This window comes from Candida tropicalis, assembly GCF_000006335.3.
Source record: "Candida tropicalis MYA-3404 genomic scaffold supercont3.1, whole genome shotgun sequence".
NCBI classification, from domain to species: domain Eukaryota; kingdom Fungi; phylum Ascomycota; class Pichiomycetes; order Serinales; family Debaryomycetaceae; genus Candida; species Candida tropicalis.
The window spans coordinates 1,542,942-1,564,303 of NW_003020038.1; the positions used below are offsets into that span (position 1 = coordinate 1,542,942).

A 21,362-nucleotide genomic window follows, 5' to 3' on the forward strand; every position below is an offset into this window, starting at 1 on the left:
CTATATCAAAAACGTTGTGTCTCCTAACCTAAATGTTTTTCATTGTTTTTTTTTTGTTATTAACCGGTGATATTTACGTTACTAACATTTTAGTCAAACACCTATGTTTTGATTTCAAATTCAGACCTAAATAAACCAATCAAAGATAAAGCTTTTTCTTACATAAAGATAGAGAAATAGAATTTAGAACCTTAAGTTTTTGCTCTTTTTAGATTAAACTACTATCCTGCAAAAATCACTAACAACACGTTTTGCATCAGCATTGCTTCCAAACTTTAGTTCAATTTGAATTAAACAAAATTCAACAGTAACTGAGGGGATAACAAAGATACAAATGGAAGAGAAGTGGTGTTGGTATCTGGAAGAAAAGATGAGGAGAAAGAAACTTCTTGTATAACTATCAAGTTTCTCGATACGGACTTCCGTAATATTAAATCCAGATACTTATCTTTTTGAACAAACGTGAACTGTTATCATTGTATAGATTATGTCAACCGCATTGAAATTATCTTCAAGCAAATATTTTTCTTATCAGTGTAAGTTCATTTGTAAGATCGCATTTTGAAACAATGAAAGTGATATGGGTTGAAGAAGAGGCTTTTTTTATTTGTTTGTTTGTTTAACTCCTGACAAGTTCATAACCATTGTGGTTTTCAAGGAAAACAAACTGTGGAGTAAATTGTAGTTTCAACCGTCTATCTCCAGAAGTAAGAAAGTAGACTAAAATTTTCTCTATGGTCCTAGTTTTCTTTCAATTGGTAGCTGGGAAGGTTTGACTGTGGTTCAAAAAAATGACATTAAAACCACTATCTAACAAGTTGTACACCACAGCTGGAAGTTTTAAACTCGGTAGACTAAGATATGAATTAATTATTTATTCATTACAAGGTTCCTTCATTGGATATTTTAATCTGGTTAACACAGTGAAAAAATAGTACTGGCTACTTCAACAAATATAGTATACCATGATACATTTATCACCCTTTTATTTGATTAACAACTTTCTGAATGTGTATTATTATTCCAAGACTTTATAAACAAACTATGAATAATACCGGTATTTTATTGCCGATATTTACCTCCAAACTCTATTGATCTTGAAATTTGTGGCGTACCAAAATTAAATACTGCCATATGTCTCAAATTGACAGACGTGAGGTGGCTAGTTGAGATTCGGCTGACTTCGGGTATAAGGACTGAAATAAATGAAGTATTCATGAATATTGACAAATGCAGTGATTATGTCAATTGAAATTCAAGAAGTCCTCCCCTCATTTGTGTTAGTTCATTTAGTGTCTTAAGATATTTTTTACTGCGTGAATTCAACAGAAACTACAATCTTATTTTTCTTTTCATGAAATATGTTAGCAAATCTAGATGTTATTATTGTATTGGTAATATTGGAGCTTACAAGATTCACCGAGTTTTGAAAGACGTTCCCATTGATATCTTATCTAAGCTTTCGTGTTGATTATTTGAAAGTTCATCAACAATGTTGTCCGTGCTTCTAACTAAAGCCACAACTTTTATCCATTAGGAAATCAATATTAGTTTATATTCAAAAAAATTGTGGTTCAAGAAATGAGTAAAGCTTGGTTGAACAAACAAAAGGAACTTTATTTAAAGTCCTAGATTGACTGAACTGTAATAATACTCAAGGATATGATTTCTCCCAATCAATTAGTATCTACTTTTAGTTTGAATCAAATCAACCACTATGTCATTTTTAAAGGAACCTATCAGTAGATTAAAATGGGGGATTTTCCCAACCAGAAGAATAGTGGACGAAGATGAAAATGGAAATTTCATCAATAATGATCTAGTTGATGTTGATATTCGAGATGATAGCAAACTCGAAGGTGAATCTGATACAATTGATGGTGATCCACCTATTTTGGAATATCGTGATGAGAAGGATCGTCCATGGTGGAAATTTTTTGATGAACTTGAATATAGAGTCACCAATGAATCTAAACTGAAGAGAAAATTTTATCATTGGTTCCATCCAGATGATACTCCAGAAGAACGGAGAGTTATTTTAAAGATTGATCTTTTGCTAACCGTTTATTCATTGTTTGCATTATGGGTGAAATATTTAGATCAGACAAACTTGATAAATGCATATGTTGGAGGTATGAAAGAAGGTCTTCATATGCAAGGTAATGATTTTGTCAACACCCAAGTAATGTTTTCAATTGGTAATATTGTACTCCAAATTCCTTTCATGTATGTTTTTTATGCAATGCCATTGAATTACTTTATGCCAGCAATGGAACTTTGTTGGTCCATTTTAACAGTCTTGTTATATAAATCAGGTAATGTTGCTGGTTTAAAAGCGATTCGGTTCTTAATCGGAGCATTGGAAGCACCTGCATATCTTTGTTACCATTCTTTGTTTTCATCCTGGTATAAAGCTAGCACTGGAGAAATTAATCGGAGAGGAGCATTCTTTTATCTCGGACTGTACTTGGGTGTCTTGACGAGTGGTCTTTTATCGGGTGCCATTGAGAGAAGTATGGAAGGAATAGCTGGGCATGAAGCTTGGCAGTGGATATTCATAATGGATGGTATTATTTCTGTTGTTGTTGGTATTTTTGGCTTTTATATTATACCTGGTACCCCTGAAGATTGTTATAGTATTTTCTTAACAGATGATGACATTAGAATTGCTAGAAGAAGAATGAGACAAGACCAAAAGGATCCTCGACCAAGAGAAAATGTTACAAAATACTTCTTTGATCCTAAACTTTGGAAGAAAATATTTTCGTCATGGCATATATATGTTGTGGCTATTTGGCACTGTTTTTGTTGGAATAATACAAACACAACTTCAGGAGCATATGCATTGTGGTTGAAATCATTAAAGGATAAAGATGGTCAACCAAGATATGGGTCGGGAAAATTGCAAGACTACACAGCTTTGACTCCTGGTTTGGGATTGATTTGGTTGGCTATAACGAGTCTTATTGCTGATTTATTAAAGTCCCGGTGGGGTGCCATTGTATTTTCTCAGGTGTTTAACTTTACGGGAAATGTATTGCTAGCTGTTTGGAATATACCTGAACGAGCTAAGTGGTTTGCATGGTGTATGCAATTTTTTGGTTGGGCAATGGCTCCTATAATTTACGCCTGGCAAGGTGATATCTGCCGGAAAGATATCAGAGAAAGGCAAGTGGTATTGATTGTCATGAATATCTTTGCACAACAAACAACTGCTTGGATAGCCGTTCTTGTATGGAAGACAGTTGAAGCTCCAAGATTTTTAAAAGGTTACACTTTTACAGCATGTAGTGCTGCTGCATTATGCATTTGGACAATGCTTGTATTATGGCTATATAAACGTCAGGAAAGAGCCAATGCCAGAGGTAACGGTATTTTTCTTTATGATTCTTCCAAACAAGATGTGGAAGAGATTCAAATTCATATAGAAGGAGAAAAGTCAACCGCATCCTGATTGAGTTGATTGGTATCATTCTGTTAGATTAGGTAGTGTATAATGGCTGAAAATATGTCACTCGATATTCTAAGAAACTCGTAGAAACCCAAAAACTCAACCCATAGAATGCGCAGTTTTCATGTGTAACAAAAAGCAAATTTAAGTTTTCATTTTAATTAATATAAACCATATTGCCCCCCTGATTTATTTACGTCTTTTTTTTTACAACAACCACTACTTTTTCTTTATCACTCTTTAATTAATCGACTAGACAACATTGATGTCAAATTATACACAATTACCACAAGAGCCTCCACAAGCTCCATACCCACCAGCAGTACAAGATGCAGAGAATGCACCACGTCAGTTTGGTGATAATATTCCTGATGATTTCAAGTATTCGGTCTCCGTTGCATCATGTGAATTACCATTGCGTCAATTATTTATTAGAAAAGTATACCTGTTATTAACTATGCAGTTAATGGGAACAGTCGTTATGGGATTGATTATTAGATCTTCTGATTCGTTTAAAGTTTGGGCCTTAACTAATGTTTGGTTATTAATATTGTCATTTGTCGGTGCAATTGGATTCATGATTGGTGCTTTCTATAAAGCAAGATCATATCCGGTTAATTTAGTATTATTATCTGGTTTTACTATTTGTGAGAGTTATTCTTTGGGAGTTGCGTGTGCTTTTGTTGATAGTACAGTATTAATCGAAGCAATCTTGTTAACGTTAATTATATTTATTGGTTTAACCCTATTTGCTTTCCAAACTAAGTACGACTTTATCAGTTGGCAAGGTACTGTGGGTATGATGCTTTGGGGATTGATTGGATGGGGATTTATAATGATGTTTTTCCCACAACAACTGACTTTGGTTGAAAATGTCTACAGTTTTCTTGGTGCAGCAGTATTTTCAATCTACATCATCATTGACACCCAACATATTATGAAGACATTACATTTGGATGATGAAATAATCGCTTGTATCTCATTGTACCTTGACATTGTCAATTTGTTTTTGTTTATCTTGAGAATCTTGAATAATAACCAAAATGATTAAAGTATAGTGGTAAAGTTTAATGCCAAACAATATAAGTAGAACCCTAGTATAGTTAAAATAGTAATTGATGTTAGTACTTCAACTACCAATTGAGTTTTAATTTTAATCATCTTTTGTTGTTTTTTCTTCTTCTGAACCTTTTTCTCCTCAACTGTTGGCTTTTTCTTTTTCTTTATTATTCTTAATTTGATAAGCAATGTCTTTCCTCTATGTTCTTTCTCAGGAGAATTTTTACCAGGAGTATCTTTAAATGTAACAACTTTACCCTTTGGATTTGTTGAAGATTTAGCAGACTTGGTTGAAACTCTACTGGATTTAGTATTGTTATTAGTATATTTAGCAAGAGATTTTTCAGACATGATAATTGATACTGATGAAAGAATTTCTGTAAAATAAAAAAACAAGAAGTACTTTATGAATATTTTGAAACATATTTATATCAATTTCTAAATGCTAAATACCCATTAATTGCAAAAAAAAAAAAAAAACCTACCACATTTTCTACACATCAAACATGCTTACAAATCCTAATTTGGTAATCCTTTCTACCCTGTTATAACTGCCCCTATAACTTTAATGGAGTCATTCAACAATTGTTGTTGTTATCTTAAATGACTCAGCAGCATATTTGTAAGTACAAAGATCTGCAATAGCAAATAAAAATTACCTTAGCATCTGTATTTTGGTGTGAAAAGCGAATGGTTGACAATGCGACACTAAACGTTTTATATTTTGGTTCCAATCACAACTCAGATTCAACTGGCTGTAAATAGTGTTAAAGGATGATTATGAAATCAGATTATCCTCTCCATAGTTGCTCGACACAACAAAGTTTAAAACATAATCCGAGTCACGTGTCTATACTAAATTGAAGATAACTATGAATAATGGGATGAAATAATATGGGAATAGTTTAATATTAAATAGAAAACGAATCAATTAACTAATATAAATTATCACCAATATATTATATAATTGTGTTTTAATGTATCTATTACTATACTTTACTCACTTTCATACTTAAAGTTCTCACAAATAGCATTATTTGTCATAGTTTTTTTTTTTTCTTGATTCATTATAGTTTGTATCAGATAAAACTACTCTGAATGACAAATGACAATTGTGGGGAGTCTTAAAATATGATATATTTGATTAATTCTCTTGTGTGAATGTCAACGTGTTTAGCATCTGACTCAATTAATGAAACTTGTGAATACAGGAGCTGAACAAGATACAAACTAAAAAAAGAGAGATAAGCTTACGCGCTTACGTAATGAATAAATTTACGAAAATAAAACAATAAACAAACCAACGAATGAATGACTGAAATATCAATAGTTACGTCATACGACAGGGTTTGCACAGCCATTTGAAATTATTGAAAAAAAAAGGGTCAAATTGGAGGGGCATAGCTAGTATCGATTTTATCACCAAATTTGAAACTCCACTTTACACGGGTTTAATTTGTTTGATAGTACTTTTTTTGTTTTCTTTTTCTTTGAAAACTGTAATATAGTTCGAAACTTGATAAAAATATGGCATGGCGATACGTAAACAATAATATGGAGATAATAATTACTCCGTTTGAATTACCATTTTACGGAGTTATCTTAAATGTTACAGCAGCTTACAATTAATATATAAAAAGTGGTGTATCCCACAAGGGAATATTGATTATAGATAAACAAATAACTATAACCATGTGTTACAAAGATCACACTACTCAAACCAAGTATCACCAAAAAAGAAGATGTGCAAAAAGATTTGCTCGTGATGCGGCTGGTATTTCTTTATTTGGCCCATTTTATTTTATCATGATGAAATCCCATCATTGTTGCTTTCGTCATTCCAAAAAGCAAGAGAATGAATCGTCAGAAAAACTCAAAGATCAATCACCAGATATATCGACTCCTTCTCCTTCTCCTTCTCCTTCTCCACCTCCAGAATACAGCCGTTATTAGAGGTATTCTTGATTTTGAAATAGAGAAAGACATGCATTGAGTTAATATTAATAAATATGTTACGTCATAGGCGTTCAGTGTTTAGTTCCGAATGTATGTGAATAAATACTCCAAGATTTGAATTATTCTTATGGCTGCGGCTTCTCATTCTCTGTAAACTGAAGAAACCCAAATCGTGTTGTTACCACAACAGGCGATTTTTCTTTCTCTTTTCCGATTTTCTCACAAGTGTCGGAACTTTAATCACATCCGAACGTCAAAGTGTAGGGCTTATATCCGGATATACGCGAATCCGTGATCACGGATCACGTACTTGAAATCCCACAGCCTTGTATAAAAATAATTACAAGACAAGGAATCTGAAAACTATATAAATAGCTAATTAATTCCCAAGATATGATAATATTTAAAAATGAATTTATACATCACATTAAATAACAATAACAATCATGTTTTTCAACAATCATCATCACCATCAACAACATCATCACCATCACAATAATGGATATAATCATTCGCTGGGTATTTCAAGTTTGGTAACTACTATGCTTACTGGTAGAAGATATGGATCTTCTTATCATACACCAGGATTCGGTTATGGTCCACGTCCAGCACAATTTGGTGGTTTTAGTCATCATGGCCATCATGGCCACCACGGTCATCATCATCATCATCATCATCATCATCATCATCATCATCATCAAGGACCTGGTTATCATAGTTATGGTCCTCAACATGGTCCTCAACATGGTCCTCAACATGGTCATCGCCATGGTCATCACTGGTGATTAATATTGCTTTCATTTATAAGATATTCGGTTTATAGTTCAATTGTTTGTATTTGTGTTTGTAATTTACACGGGGTTAAAATAAATATTTTTAATAATTAGAAAAATTTGTATTTGTAACGTTGTTATCTCTGAACTTAAATGTAAGAAGTTAACGCGGTGATAAGAAAACTAATTTAAACACTGAGCCTTGTATCTCTCAACAATTGTTGTGATAGCAATAAATGCCCGGATATAGAAGGACTAAGAATTGAGCCACTTAAAAAAAGGGGGGGAGTTATTAAAAACTGTAGATGGCAAATTTTTTTCCCGCACTGATTTTCGGTTTTTCACGTATACATTTGAAGTCATGTTTCGTTAAACTTATGTAGCGCAGGATAGCAACCGGCAATTGAAGTCACGGTTTTTCATATATTAACAATGCATGTTACTTTCACTTTTTATTCGATTGTACATGATAATGATCAGACAATTTCAGGTATCATTAATAATCTGTATATGGTTTTCTAAATTTAGTTAATTTTCTTGGCATAGAATGTAAAGCCGATAATGACCGCGCACAATACTGTCGGTGTCTGAAATTTCAGGTCAAATGCCGAACATGAAATTGTATACCGCACTCCTATAGAATGGCTCCAATTTATTACATTCTAAGCCTTGGAGCGCAACAAAAAAAAGATTATAAAAAGGAAGTGAAAGTACCCATCATTTTTGTTGAGTTTATGATCTTGTTATATTCATTAATCTACAAACAATGGTTGACGCAAACATTATTAACAACAAAAAAAGAAGAACAGAAATCGGTGCTGATGAAATCGAAAGTATTTATATTGATGATGAAATAATTCAAATTTACTTGAAGAAAAAAGGTTTATCAGCTGATGGTCATGCTCCACCTCATCATCCACCACATCATCATCATCATTATGACCACCATGAACATTATGACAGAGATGAAATTTTATCATTATCTGAAGATGATGAACCTGGTACTCCAAGTGGTAATGAATCTGATTCAGATCATGAAGAACCACCATCACGTCAACCAAAACCTCGTCACCCACCATTTCCAAAGCCTCATAGAAGACATCATGGTAGACACCAAAGACCAAAGAACTACCCACCACCTCCTCCTCCACCTCCTCCACATCATTTTTCAGGGCATCATCATGGTAGTTACCCACCTCCTCCTCTCCCTCCACCTCCTCCATTCTATCATGGAGAACATGGTTTCCCAGGTTATGGTTCTGCTCCTCCTCCTCCACCACCACCACCTCCATTCAATCACGGCGAACGTGGTTTCCCAGGTTACGGTTCTGCTCCACCACCGCCACCTCCTCCTCCTCCTCCATTTCATCACCAATCAGGCAATTATGGTGGTTATCCATACCCACCTCCTCCACCACCACCTCCAGGTCAACATCATGGTTATCCTGATGAAGAATACTACTCTAGTTCAAAACCACCAATGTATAGAGGTCATGGTACCTGCTCTTGTCAGAAAGACCATTTCAACTATTATTATTAGTATGCTTTAGTTTTAGATAGTATCCAGATGGTTTTTCGTTCCTAATTTGTTTTGATTTTAGTTTTGTATATTAGTCGTTTTTACATATGTGTATAAAAGAGAGTGTTTTTATTTATGGTTATTATTGTTTATTGAAAATAGGTTATTATTAATATAAGAAAATGATTTTTTTTTTAAGAAAAAAAAAAGAAAAAAAATACCAGTAAACTTTGAAGTAAATCTAAAAATTTGTAGTCGATGAAATTTTTCGGTCGAGGCACGATTTTCTTGTTAGGAATTGATATAATAATTCCATTAATTACTGATTAATATCGATAGTATGGGATTATTTCTATCTATACGGAATAATAATAATAAAAAAAAACAAGATTAAATTTGAAATATAGAAAGTTTAAAGAATGTTTATTTTTAGAAATTTGAAGGAATCCTTGGATGAATTAGAATTCAACATTTCGTTGTCCCACATTGTCGAATTGCAAATCTCAACATCACATCCGTGAATACTTTTACTTTTACTCTTCTAGACTTTGGGAAAGAGATTCTTTTGCACTGCCAACTTGCAAGGAATTTAGTTCAGTTTCTTTTTCTTTCGAATTGATCATTTTTATATATTGTTCTAATTTTCGTTAAAGAGGGGAAATTTGTGAAAAATATTTGTAATACTATCAACTCTTGAAACAATAAACTGAATATACTTGAACACAGCCTAATTGCTGCTTATATTTTGTATATAATATACTGATTGCACTCAAATTAAATGACTATCACTTGTTTAAACCCATCATCGATACAAAAGAGAAACATTGCACATACATCGAAAGCTAACATATCAAGTTCATCAAATATAAAATTTCCACTGACAATAGTATTTGATCATATATGGACATTAACTACAAACAATAAAACGGTTCGGCTATATGAGTTGTTCAAAATATGGAATTACTTGGAGATAGAACTTATTGGTGATTCATCAATAAATCCGTATGCTATATCTGATAAACTTGCTGTTCATTCTCAAGAATCTAAACGGCATGAATTTCTAGAAGAAATAAACAAGGATCAAGCATTCAATATATTATACCAAACCATTGTTTTATCAAATGATATATTCCCTTGGGAATGCAACAATAGTATGTCCACTGATTGTAATTCTGAAGATGATGTTTGCTACTGTGACTCAGCTGCAATTACAACACCAGGAGAGAATAATATAGAAAGTAAAAATACCACTACACAACATTGCAGAATTGTTTCTAAGAAGCTGGACTTGGGATCTACGTTAAAAGAATTAGAAGAGCTACATGCAAAATTGAATAAGAAATATATTACTATAGAGAATAAGTTATTTCAACTTGAAAGGAGAAATTCTTTTGACGTGACACAGTTGGAAACCTTAACTAAACGCAATCTTGTAGTATCTGGGAGAATTTCAAATATTAAAAATGAATTATTGGCTACCAATAAAGAACTGTCTACTATAAATCATATAATTCATTTCAGTTGTTTCTTAGGGTTGAAATCATATGAGTTTTTGTTGTCTTTATTAACCTGTTATTTGATTCTGCTACTATTGAAAGGTATACATAAAGTCCGGAAATTTAATAAGATACAAGTCGACCATCTGTCTCCTGCAAACACAGCTGAACTGGTACACATGGGAAGTAATATTAACCATAATATTCGGATACCTTGCGAATTTCTGACATCTATACATCTACAAGAAGATTTAAAGTAATTGGATTTTAATAGCTAATCACTAGTGTGTTGGGTTGAAAAATAATCTATAACTTGGAATATACCAATCGAATCTGTTTATTATACTTTTCTGTTTTTGTGTTATATAAACCATAATGAAAATTTTGAAGTCTTTTTTTTTCTGTGGGAATAATTGCTTTATACTAGAATTACGACGTATTATCATTATGACCCGCTTTTGTCTCTGTCTTTACTATATCCAGAGTCTATCGCTGCATTATTCTAAACTAATGTTGAACATTTACCACTTTAATGATAATATGCGACATTTATGAAGACGCGACATTTAATCAATCATCAACGACACGGCCAAGCTCAGTTGAAAAATGTACCAAAAAAAAATAATAAAAAAGAAATTTCTTCAACAAAAAAACCCAAACAAAATACCAAACAACTACAATAAGAATTCAAAATGGGTAAAAGAAAATCATCGGCACGTAAACCAGCTAAGAAGATCAAACAAACATTAGATACAACTTTTACATGTTTATTTTGTAATCATGAAAAGCTGGTAATTTGTACTATTGATAAAAAGAATCTTTTAGGTGAATTGCATTGCAAAATTTGTGGACAATCTTTTCAAACTGCTATACATGCTTTATCTCAACCTGTTGATATATATAGTGACTGGATCGATGCTTGTGAAGATTTAGCTGAAGAAGCAGAAAAGAATGCTGCAGGTGGTGAATATTCTGATGATGATGATGAAGATGAAGATGACGACGAAGAAAGAACTGGAAGTAGAAATCGTCCCGAAAGGATAGACTCGGAAGACGAAGAGGATTAATAGGAGTAAGGAAAGCTGTATGAATTAAGAAAAACAAAAGGAAAGTGTAATATTAATTAGATGTCTATAATAACTATGAAAATCATAAATAAATTGGTAAGGATACACAACATGAAAAAAAAGTAGATATATAGTCTATTTGGTAAGATTGTTCAAAACTTGATCATAAGTAGTATTTAAATACTCACGTTTATCGTTGCTCTCTTTGGCGGTGGTCTCTATTTCATCCTCTTTCTTCTCTTTGCCAATATCTTCTATTTGTTCAACTTTCAATGATTCTAATTTCGATTTGATTTCCTCCACATTAAGAAAGTCATGATCACCTTCAATGGTATCATCTTCATTTTGGAAAACTTTCTCCAATGAAATACCTTCTCTTTTCAAATCACTCAAGAAATCAATTACTTTATCTAAATCAGACAATTCAAAACTCATCAATTTCTTGCGAAAATCGGCCGCTTCTGGGAATGGTGAATTTGGACGATGGAAATCACGAAGCTTGGCTAGTTTCAAAACGGAACCTTCTTCTCTCGATAAGTTATTTAAACTTGTACGTGAGCCATTTCTTGATAAGGCTACTGGTCGACTTGCCAATACAGTTGCTGCAGCTTCTGGCTCTTGCGAGTCAGTATGTTCCAATTGAAGATGCAGATCTTCATTACCTTCACGTGGTCCAATGACTTTAGTTAAAGTGACAGCATTATTTGGGTCATCAACCAAAGATGGGTCAATCAATTGTAAACCCTTTTCTATACTTGAATCAATGAATATAAGTCTAATTAATGTCTCTTTACCATTCAACTCTAAAGCATTTTTCAATTGTAATTTCAACAAATCATTGATTGTTTGTCTTAATTCATGACGAATAGATTTAGCACGCTTAACAAACTTGATAATCTCTGGCGAACTCAAATCAAGTTTCTTTTGTGCCTTCAAGGCAAGAATTGCTTGTAATTGTTCTGTAAGTGACTCAGACTCTGAACCTTCGGATAAAATTGGCTCCTTTTCATCAAGTTTCTTTGCAGAATACAACACCTTCTCCATGTTTCTCATCGTGTACAAACCAATTCTTTCTTTGAACACATCAGGGAAATCCTCTGTATTACATTCCAAGTTGATCAATGAATTAGAATTTTTAACAGCATTGACTAAAGCTGTAGCGCATGTGTTATCGAGCTTCGTTCCTAGTATTGAAAAGTATCCCAAATTCAGACAGAATGGTAAGATTTCTGCAATCTGAAGTACTGATGATTTACTAAAATTCTCATTTTCTAGATGAAGTCTAATCAATTTAGGAAATAATGGAAGTTTAGATATGAAGTAGGACACACTAGTTTCTTCACTATGTTCAGCTTGCTCACTATCATTCTTTCCAAAAACACCAAACAATCGTTGGTTGTTTGAGAAATCAAGATATTTCAAATTTGGTAATTTCATGGTGAATTGCTCAGTTACTTCCTTGAAAGTATCATTGAAACTTAAATTAGTAGAATTAAGACTCATAAAAGACAAAGTTGATTTGGATACCAAGTCTTCATAATCAGGACGTTTAGTTAAATCAATAATTGGTTTAAGCATATTCACACTCAGGAAATCATTATAACCTAAATCAATTCCTCTGGCGAAATCTTTCAATAACCAAGAATCAACAATGATCTTCATGTGACGTGGAGTTAATTGGTTGAATGCCAATCCCAATCTCGATGTACGTTTCAGTACAGCCATGGACATTAATTTTTCAAAAATCTCGTTGTCCTGAATACAACATCCGGTTAAAATCAACTCCTCGATACCTCCTCTGGCAACTAAAGTGGCAACAAATAATTCCCAATCCACATCTGAACGATTATCCTTGTTGGAAGTCATTCGTGTTAGATTCTCATCAAACTTACTTTCGGTCTTTTTCTTTTTTTTCTTAAGGATATTAACTGACAATGAGGGACACTGGGTAATATCCAACTTATTCAAAACGGTGTTTCTGGATAAAAACCAACAAAGCAAAGACCATCCTTGTTCATTAAGAGGAGTGTTTCTCAAACTGAGTTTCTCTAATTGTTTTTTGGCACTCATAGCTGAAAGTAAAATCTTAAATTGTTCAACAGAAAAATTCACCCCATCTAAACAAACACAGATCACTGGAGCAATTCTCAAAAAGTCTGCAAATGACTGGATTTCAATCATAGTTGGATTTGGATTACGCATCTGCAAAACTGGTAACGGAGCCATTGAACCCTTCGGGATTTGTTTCAGAATAGCTGGAATTGGCAAGATTTCTCTCAAATGACAACAGCGTGCATACATGGTATCAAGCGCCATTTTCTTGATTGGAGCTGAATAACTGACTGGTTGATGGTGTGCCATTGGTTTGTCAATGGTTAATGCTTTGGCATGGGCATCAACGCGTGGTTCATTTTCATCCGGTTCTTCTGGTGTCAGGGATGAAATATTGCCATTATTATCCGTGGAACCTGCTCCTTCGTCCTCATCTTCAACAATTGCTTTGGGAGGACCAGCATCCTTTTTAACATACCCCAATGCGCCAGTGCCACCAACGATGATTCCACCGCCCAATCCTCGTTGGGATTTTTCGATTTCAATTTTTTCTTCTTCGGTAAGTGGACGTATCTTGACAGTACCATTCGGTAATACTTCCACATTTCCTTTTCTTGGGGTTCTTGAAGGAATTTGCTGTGGGGGATCGATTAAAAATGTTGAAGAATGGAAAGCAACTCTCTTCAACGGTTTCAATCCTTTAAAGCTTGGATTCGAGTCCAATACTGTCTTGGTAGTTGCAGATTGCGGAGTACCTTGTCTTGAAAGCGGAGTTCCGGGGATGGAGGTATTTGAATCACTGTACTTGTTAACAGTGCTGCTTCTACGTTTCAAAAAGCCTGAAAGTTTGCTGGTTGAAGAATTTTGAGCAGATTCAGAACCATCTTTGGGTTTGTTATAGGTGGTATTTTCAAATCCATTAACCAAAGCCAGGGGTAATGGTTCGTCTTTCCCATTTGAATGACATGAAGCAACAGACGCTCTTCTGCTATCTCTTCTTTGATAAAATTTAATGTATTCTTCCAATCTTGGATCTGAAGAATCATGAGTGTAAACTGGGGTAGACATAGTTCTGTGTAATTGAGCAGAAGTAGTTGCCGATATTTTTGGTGGTGAATTTTGGAACGAGTTTATACTAGAATCACTACTGTCATTTGGTTTCTTAGTTGAATTCATGTCATATCCAGATTTAAAAATTCCTTGTGATGATCGAGATACTGGTGGTGCTGGTGCTGGTGCTGGGGCAGCTGTTTGTGCTTTTTTATGTTCTACTGATGGTTCAGGTGTGGCCAATTCTTTTCGAAACTTGTGCTTTAATTTAGAAAAAAGACCACCACCCGTGGCAGAAAGGCTGCTGCGTCTTCTTGGTGGCTCATAAGTCGACTGGTGTTCGTTGTGAAAATGACTGCTATGGTGCGGAGAAGAATCTGACGCAATATTCTCTTCCTGGATTGGAGCTATTGATGGTTTTGTCTTGCTTGTATAGTTGTCGTTGGAGTTAGAAATGGTGGCAGTTAAATGGCTAGCTGGAGAAGAATTCGGCACTGGTGTAGTTGAGCCTGAGTCTTTACTGGTAGTGCTACTAGTATTTGTTATGTCAACATTCGGATCAATAGAAGAATCTCTAATAAACCAGTCAACATCGTTATCAGTGACCCCTTTTGCATATAAATTTGTTTCCTCTTCAAGGATATCTCTCATTTTCTCCATTTCCAATTGTGGTTTTGTCTTGGTATTTTGAGGACTCGCTGGTGAAGTACTTGAAGGGAAGGCTTGCTTTGGAGACAGCGGAGATTTAGGTATATCTATAGGATTTGAATTTTCTGTTGGAGCCATCTTGCTGAAATCATACAATTATAAATATAAGAACAGATAATGAGCTCTGGATGGTGAGTAGTTAATCGATGTGACGTAAATTCTAAATGACCAAAGAATTTGAAAATAAGTTAAAGTTGGAAAAAAAGACTGACTGTTAAAAAGAAAGTAAATAATGAAAGAAAGCAAAAAAAAAAGAATTAAATATAAATTGAGTTAAATACTTCGGACAAGGCTGAATTGTTAAAGATTAATAAGAAAAAGAATCGAAAAAGAAAAAAATTTGAAAACAGAGAGAATTAAAGGAAAGATAAAAATATATAGAGAATTTTGGTTCAACGTACACATTTAATATTAATTGATCTGGAATTTATTATGGCCAACACAAACATCCAAACAAAAAAAAATCAACAACTGCATAGATTTTAGATAATCTTGTATGTCCAATGTAAAAATGTCGTATTCTGTTTACTTGGCTACTTCCAGCCCCCCACTATTTGTCCGTTCCTTTGGTTTGCTGCAAAGGCTACAGCATCAAACGACGGAATCTCAAAAGTCACTCACTAAACATCTTGTCTCTCTCCACCCCCTCTCCTCCCCCAAACCAAGAATAGAATAGAAAACAACAACAACACAAAAATGTCGTCGTTAAGATCCATCAGCTTATCGTCATTATTTGATCAATCACTTTTTTTTTAAATTAATTATTCCCCTCCACATTCTACAATCACTACTTGTGTAAGAAAATAATACGAATCAGGAGAACAGAGACAAAGAAAGTCAAAAAAAAAAAAAAAAAACAGCAATCCATTTCTAATGGATATAACGAATTACATAACCATTAGCCAATAAAAAACGTGTCACGTACCCCCCCTATTATTAAATGCTTTACATCATGCATGGATAAAATTTATTAACCAAAAAAAAAAAATCGATTTTGCTCTCTCAACACACTACGTTACACATAGAATAGAAATAAATAAAAAAAAAAAAATCACGCCAGTAAGAGAAGTAAGAAGAAAACTATTGTGATACACTCACAACCCTGACATCATTTTTGAATATTGCCATATATCGGAATATTCTTTGGGTTGCATTAGACCAATTAACTATTAAACTCTATCAAGAAAAAAAAAAAAGAACAATAAAATAAATGATGATAGTTGACCCCAAACCTTGATTAAGTTAAAAAAAAATATCTCCAGTTTATTGAGCAAAAATAAAATAATTTGTATACATCCGACATTGGTCATGTGACACAAAAAAATTAGTTGCTTTATATAACAATTATTCATTCTAAGTAGGAAGAAATTTTACAGTATTCTTCTGAATTTGAATTAAACTTGCTCAGTCAAAGTGCTGGCAGTGAATTATTTGGTTGTCCTGCTTTTATTAAAATATGTCACGTGGTTCTTTTCTTGGTTGTGAAGAATCAGAATAATTGTTCTCGCGCACACAAATTCAAAAGAAATTTTCAGACGATGCACATCACATCACAAATCAAACAACAACATGAAACAAAACAAAAAAAAAGGGAAGATACTTCTGTCTTCATGTTAAAGGACACGTTGTAAACAACAAATTCAAAAAAATAACGACGGCAGCAGGACTCGAACCTGCGCGGGCATAGCCCAAAAGATTTCTAATCTTTCACCTTAACCACTCGGTCATGCCGCCAGTAAATCCCGTTGGTAAATTCAACTCGGACAAACGAAGCAACTCGTTGAATGCTGAGATATTGGTAAAATCCCAGATCTGGAAATGTACTAGAATAATTTTACTAAAATAAAGTATTGTACTTTAAACTATCGAGTGTGTTGGTTCAATTGGCTAGTTGTACATTGTGCAAATTCTCTTGCAATGTAAAATACGTTCTCATTCATACAACATGATAACCGTTCAATCTAACAGTAATAGTTAATCCATATACCAGGTTAAATATAATTAGAGTCATTTAATCAGATACAAATGATTGAATGTTCATCTTGCAAACCATGTGAAACATTTCATGGTAGTTCTTGACACTTTGTAAGTGTAGAAAACACAAATACGGTATCTGCAACGGGAAATGAGTTGATTGCAGCTTAGTATTCAGCAGATTGGCTGTCTTCGTGCTTGTTTGTACATTTTGGATAATTCGTTTGCTTCTTGACCTTTTGGGTCGTAAAAGGTTTATAACTACCAATCAAATAATAATATAACAGGCATTTTCTATCATTCATTAGTTACTTAGTATAAATCAAAATTACATCCATAGACAATAGATGATTGGCATTAACTCCAAACCTTAGAAGTAACAGAAATAATTACAACTAAGAAAATTGTTAAATCTCCAAAATTAAAAGTCAAATAAGACCTGGTAACAGGATCGATTGTTCCGTATTTCTGTGACATATTAATGTACAGTTGGTAACTCCATCTTTCAGTTAAATATTCTTGTTGAGCAGAAGAATACATAATGTTTTTGCTCAAAACTGAAACGCAAGTCCTCTTCCTCTCTCTCTGATTCTAGTTCTAATGTGATACCTTGTTATTGTTAATTGTCACAGGAAGGAAGTTAAATATTTCATGGCTATTATTTTCGGAAACTTTTAAATTGGGATAAAATTTACTTGTCTTTTTATTCTTCTGTTATAAATTTAGATCATATTTATTCGTCAAAATGGGACATTAGGTTTATTTAATATTTTCATCATGCTTTTTTACATTGATATAAGGCACAAGCATGTAAGAGACGTAACGTAATGTTTAAATTCAAAAAATTCCCTTGATTATTTTCAACGATTTAAAAATCCCTTCTACATTTTTTTATGTTGTTATTTTGCAACCAATAGAAAGATTCTTTTAAATTATTAATACTAACAATGTACTATGCAATTGAAGTTCAAAATGAACAAACAATAATTAACTAGGGATTTCCCCACGGCTCCAACGATTATATCATTCAAAAAAAAATTTGATTCTTTAATTTAAATACGAGAGGAATTTCCAGTAATTATCTGAATAATTTGTATATTATAAGCAGCTCCTGTACATTGATCCTATCCGGATATAATATTAAATTTAATCATTTTGAGCTCATCATGAGATGTTCCAACAGATACTTTGTATGCAAAAAAGAAAGTTGAAAAAAGTAACGACGGCAGCAGGACTCGAACCTGCGCGGGCATAGCCCAAAAGATTTCTAATCTTTCACCTTAACCACTCGGTCATGCCGCCAGTAAATCCAGTTGGTAAATTCAACTCGGACAAACGAAGCAACTCGTTGGAGGTGACATTCTCCATAATTACCCAGATATAACACATTTCATAAGATTACTCAAAACTACATGCGATATTTATTGTTTTACTATACTTACAATTTAAATATTCTATATGATAACCAAAACCAGAAATAACTAAATGCACCAAACGAAATAGCAGTGTTCAAGATAACCCATAAATCAGGATATCTAGCAGGTGGCTCCAAGATAAAGTCAATGACATGAAAGGCAAAAATGGCAGCATAAGTACTTACTATCATCAAACAATTAAGCGTACCCACTTTCTTGTTAAATACTAAGCTCTTTCCAATTAACCAATTAATCAATAAGTTCAACACAATATATTGCATCACGAGGCCGTCTTTCTTCAATAATGGATACAAACTAAAAGTTCCGACGGTATTGATATACTGAACCATAGTTATATCATGGGGGTTAATTAATAATAATAAACTGATTGGGACCAAAGCAATCAAGATGGATTTTTCATGAACTTGATAGGAAAATAAATAGAAAGACAACGCATTTGATGCAAACCCGTAGATCATGGCAGGAACTTTAACCGCAGGTTTTCTAATAATCTTGATAAACAAATAAATGTTAATTGGAATGGTTGCCAATAATGTTGCAATTAATGCCAATTTGGACAATTGAGATCCATCGATTATTTCTCTGTATTTAATCAAAATATTTGTTGTACACCAGAAATTGGCCACTTTGTCTTCAAATAATCCACGATTGAATGGGAAAACTCTGATAAGTATTTGCAATACAGACTGGGGATGGAACCAAATAAATGGGATTAAATACACAACTTGAGTTAATACAACAGTAACTCCAACAACAATCAATTTCAGGAACGATCTAATTTGACTTAGGATATAGAAAAAAATAAACAATGAATAATACAACCCCATTTGCTTGAAATTGATACAACTGATAAACCAAATGCTGGCCAAAACGAGATTTCCTTTAATTAAGTCAATTATTGAATAAATGAAAAATCCCAACATCACTGAATTATATTGGAAATGACCATGGTCGATTAAAACCAAATGCGGTTGATTTATAATGATCAAAGCAATAATTATTTGGTCCATTCTATTAATATTTGATTTCTTTCCCAATAAGTTTGCAAGTTTAAGAATTCCTGGGATATAAATAATCAATTCACTTATGATTGCAGTCATTCTCATAAACATTCTAATATCATCGGATTCTAATCCTCTGGAATCATTCAAGACAAACCATGTTGGATTAATAAAATTCCCAATAATACCACAAATATATGAGTGATAAGCTGTCAACACAGGATAATCCAACCCCCAGTATTGCAAGTCAAAGAAATACCATTGAGAAATTGGTAAATTAATCGTCAATTCCATCCAATGTCTTTGTGCTTCAAAGTCTCCAAACATAGGTGGAACATGATAACCCAGGTGTCCACCTAATCCCACGGCTGTTCTTAGTATAACTGCAGTGAGAACTAAGATATATCTCGCTGTCCATTGGTCAGGAGCACGTTCGAAATAATGAAGTAAATCATATACAGGTGAACTTTGAAAAACTGATTTTGGTTGTTTTTTAGAAATGGTTTTATTAGAAGCAATTGGCTGCTGTATTTTCTTGGGTGAGTTGTTCAGTTGTGTTGATGATTTTTTCTTTGACTTGGCCATCTGTTTATGTTCAATATTGTTCTTGGGTGTCAAAGTCATAATTGGTTTGTTCTGTTGGAATTTTTTCTTTTTTTTTTCGTGTCCATTGATGGTGGCATTGTATGAGTTAATTGGTAGCTCTAAATCACGTGATGTATAGTGTATCTAGCATTACAACTCACTGAAATCTTCTATTGAAGATGTAGATTTAATATATATTTATTAGGAATATTAATATTAAGAGCGGATATTGATATTTTAAGGAGTTGTTGTATTTTTTTTTTCTATAGCCTTGTTGTCGTATATTTTACATAGTTTACTTGAGGTTTTTTTCTAATTTGTGATGAAATCATTAAAGACAGAAATTTGAATGTGATACTCCCATTATGATGAATAAATAAAAGCCTATCTCTAAAAATAAAAATATTTACTGGAGTATAGTTTCTATCTTGTATCGAAATTATTACCACTGTGATATCATTCTACGGCTGAATATATGTCAATGCATCGAACAAGTAGTTTATTCAGTAACTAGCTTTATTGATTGCATATATTTGGCCACTGCACGTCAATAAGGAACGAATTTGAGATCTAGCGTGCCTTAAAGTCATTGTAGTACAGACTCCAGTTTAGAATCTTTTTGGATGTAATATATATTCAAGACGCGTCTTTTTGTTACATGATATTTCCTATTCAAGAAAATTTATTACCAAATCACAATCGAGACATGACACGACACAAGCAAAAAAAACAATCTAAGGAGGTAGGTCTGAACGAAATCATGACCTAAGACAGTCGTCTTCAGTATTTATTTTCTTAATGGGATATTTAATAATCTTATCAATATAGAGCAAAATTACTTATTTGATTTGCTTTTCTTAAGCCCAACCATTCCATTAATCGAAAATAGAAAATAGAAAATAGAAGAGAATTAGGTGATTATTTAATATGTCATCAGAAAGTTACACATAACTATTTTTGGACCATGATACACGTCTGGTAGCTGGTAAAATTTTCTTTTTTTTTTTTTTCTCGTTATACAGATTTGAGTAACGTATGTTCCGCCCTTTCAATTAAATTTCTATCTCAAAGAGACACCACATATTCTGTCTAATTATATTCATTAATTTTTTTTTTTTCATTTCCACCTTCATCATCATCAACATCTGTTTTTTTCTTGTAAAAGATAATTCTTCAATTCTTATTACAACTTTTTTTGTTTTTGCTTGTATTGTTCAAACGATCAAATAATCTAA

At 33.2% G+C, this 21,362-nt stretch overlaps 9 protein-coding genes and 2 non-coding genes across 11 annotated transcripts; 6 read left to right on the forward strand and 5 right to left on the reverse strand. All coding sequences in view use genetic code 12, as the record gives it.

The window, feature by feature from the left end:
• Positions 1 to 1,717: 1,717 nt before the first annotated feature.
• Positions 1,718 to 3,454, forward strand: CTRG_00687 (uncharacterized protein; the record flags this gene model as incomplete). The annotated part of the gene is made up of 1 exon (XM_002545860.1): positions 1,718 to 3,454. One exon carries the CDS (start codon positions 1,718 to 1,720, stop codon positions 3,452 to 3,454), a length of 1,737 nt encoding a protein of 578 aa, XP_002545906.1.
• A 262-nt stretch (positions 3,455 to 3,716) lies between these two features.
• CTRG_00688 (uncharacterized protein) lies at positions 3,717 to 4,502 on the forward strand (the record flags this gene model as incomplete). Its single annotated transcript, XM_002545861.1, has 1 exon — positions 3,717 to 4,502. The coding sequence occupies one exon, from the start codon at positions 3,717 to 3,719 to the stop codon at positions 4,500 to 4,502; it is 786 nt and encodes a 261-aa protein (XP_002545907.1).
• Positions 4,503 to 8,005: 3,503 nt separating this feature from the next.
• CTRG_00689 (uncharacterized protein) lies at positions 8,006 to 8,779 on the forward strand (the record flags this gene model as incomplete). The annotated part of the gene is made up of 1 exon (XM_002545862.1): positions 8,006 to 8,779. One exon carries the CDS (start codon positions 8,006 to 8,008, stop codon positions 8,777 to 8,779), a length of 774 nt encoding a protein of 257 aa, XP_002545908.1.
• CTRG_00690 (uncharacterized protein) lies at positions 8,025 to 8,531 on the reverse strand (the record flags this gene model as incomplete). The annotated part of the gene is made up of 1 exon (XM_002545864.1): positions 8,025 to 8,531. The coding sequence occupies one exon, from the start codon at positions 8,529 to 8,531 to the stop codon at positions 8,025 to 8,027; it is 507 nt and encodes a 168-aa protein (XP_002545910.1).
• On the forward strand, positions 8,133 to 8,789 carry CTRG_00691 (uncharacterized protein; the record flags this gene model as incomplete). Its single annotated transcript, XM_002545863.1, has 1 exon — positions 8,133 to 8,789. One exon carries the CDS (start codon positions 8,133 to 8,135, stop codon positions 8,787 to 8,789), a length of 657 nt encoding a protein of 218 aa, XP_002545909.1.
• Positions 8,790 to 9,536: 747 nt separating this feature from the next.
• CTRG_00692 (uncharacterized protein) lies at positions 9,537 to 10,514 on the forward strand (the record flags this gene model as incomplete). The annotated part of the gene is made up of 1 exon (XM_002545865.1): positions 9,537 to 10,514. One exon carries the CDS (start codon positions 9,537 to 9,539, stop codon positions 10,512 to 10,514), a length of 978 nt encoding a protein of 325 aa, XP_002545911.1.
• Positions 10,515 to 10,946: 432 nt separating this feature from the next.
• CTRG_00693 (uncharacterized protein) lies at positions 10,947 to 11,321 on the forward strand (the record flags this gene model as incomplete). The annotated part of the gene is made up of 1 exon (XM_002545866.1): positions 10,947 to 11,321. One exon carries the CDS (start codon positions 10,947 to 10,949, stop codon positions 11,319 to 11,321), a length of 375 nt encoding a protein of 124 aa, XP_002545912.1.
• A 135-nt stretch (positions 11,322 to 11,456) lies between these two features.
• MHP1 (Mhp1p) lies at positions 11,457 to 15,209 on the reverse strand (the record flags this gene model as incomplete). Its single annotated transcript, XM_002545867.1, has 1 exon — positions 11,457 to 15,209. The coding sequence occupies one exon, from the start codon at positions 15,207 to 15,209 to the stop codon at positions 11,457 to 11,459; it is 3,753 nt and encodes a 1,250-aa protein (XP_002545913.1).
• A 1,574-nt stretch (positions 15,210 to 16,783) lies between these two features.
• On the reverse strand, positions 16,784 to 16,865 carry CTRG_06353. Its single transcript has one exon. It is a non-coding gene; the product is annotated as a tRNA-Ser (tRNA).
• Positions 16,866 to 18,325: 1,460 nt separating this feature from the next.
• On the reverse strand, positions 18,326 to 18,407 carry CTRG_06352. Its single transcript has one exon. It is a non-coding gene; the product is annotated as a tRNA-Ser (tRNA).
• A 136-nt stretch (positions 18,408 to 18,543) lies between these two features.
• On the reverse strand, positions 18,544 to 20,166 carry ALG6 (dolichyl-P-Glc:Man(9)GlcNAc(2)-PP-dolichol alpha-1,3-glucosyltransferase; the record flags this gene model as incomplete). The annotated part of the gene is made up of 1 exon (XM_002545868.1): positions 18,544 to 20,166. One exon carries the CDS (start codon positions 20,164 to 20,166, stop codon positions 18,544 to 18,546), a length of 1,623 nt encoding a protein of 540 aa, XP_002545914.1.
• Between the last annotated feature and the right edge of the window lie 1,196 nt (positions 20,167 to 21,362).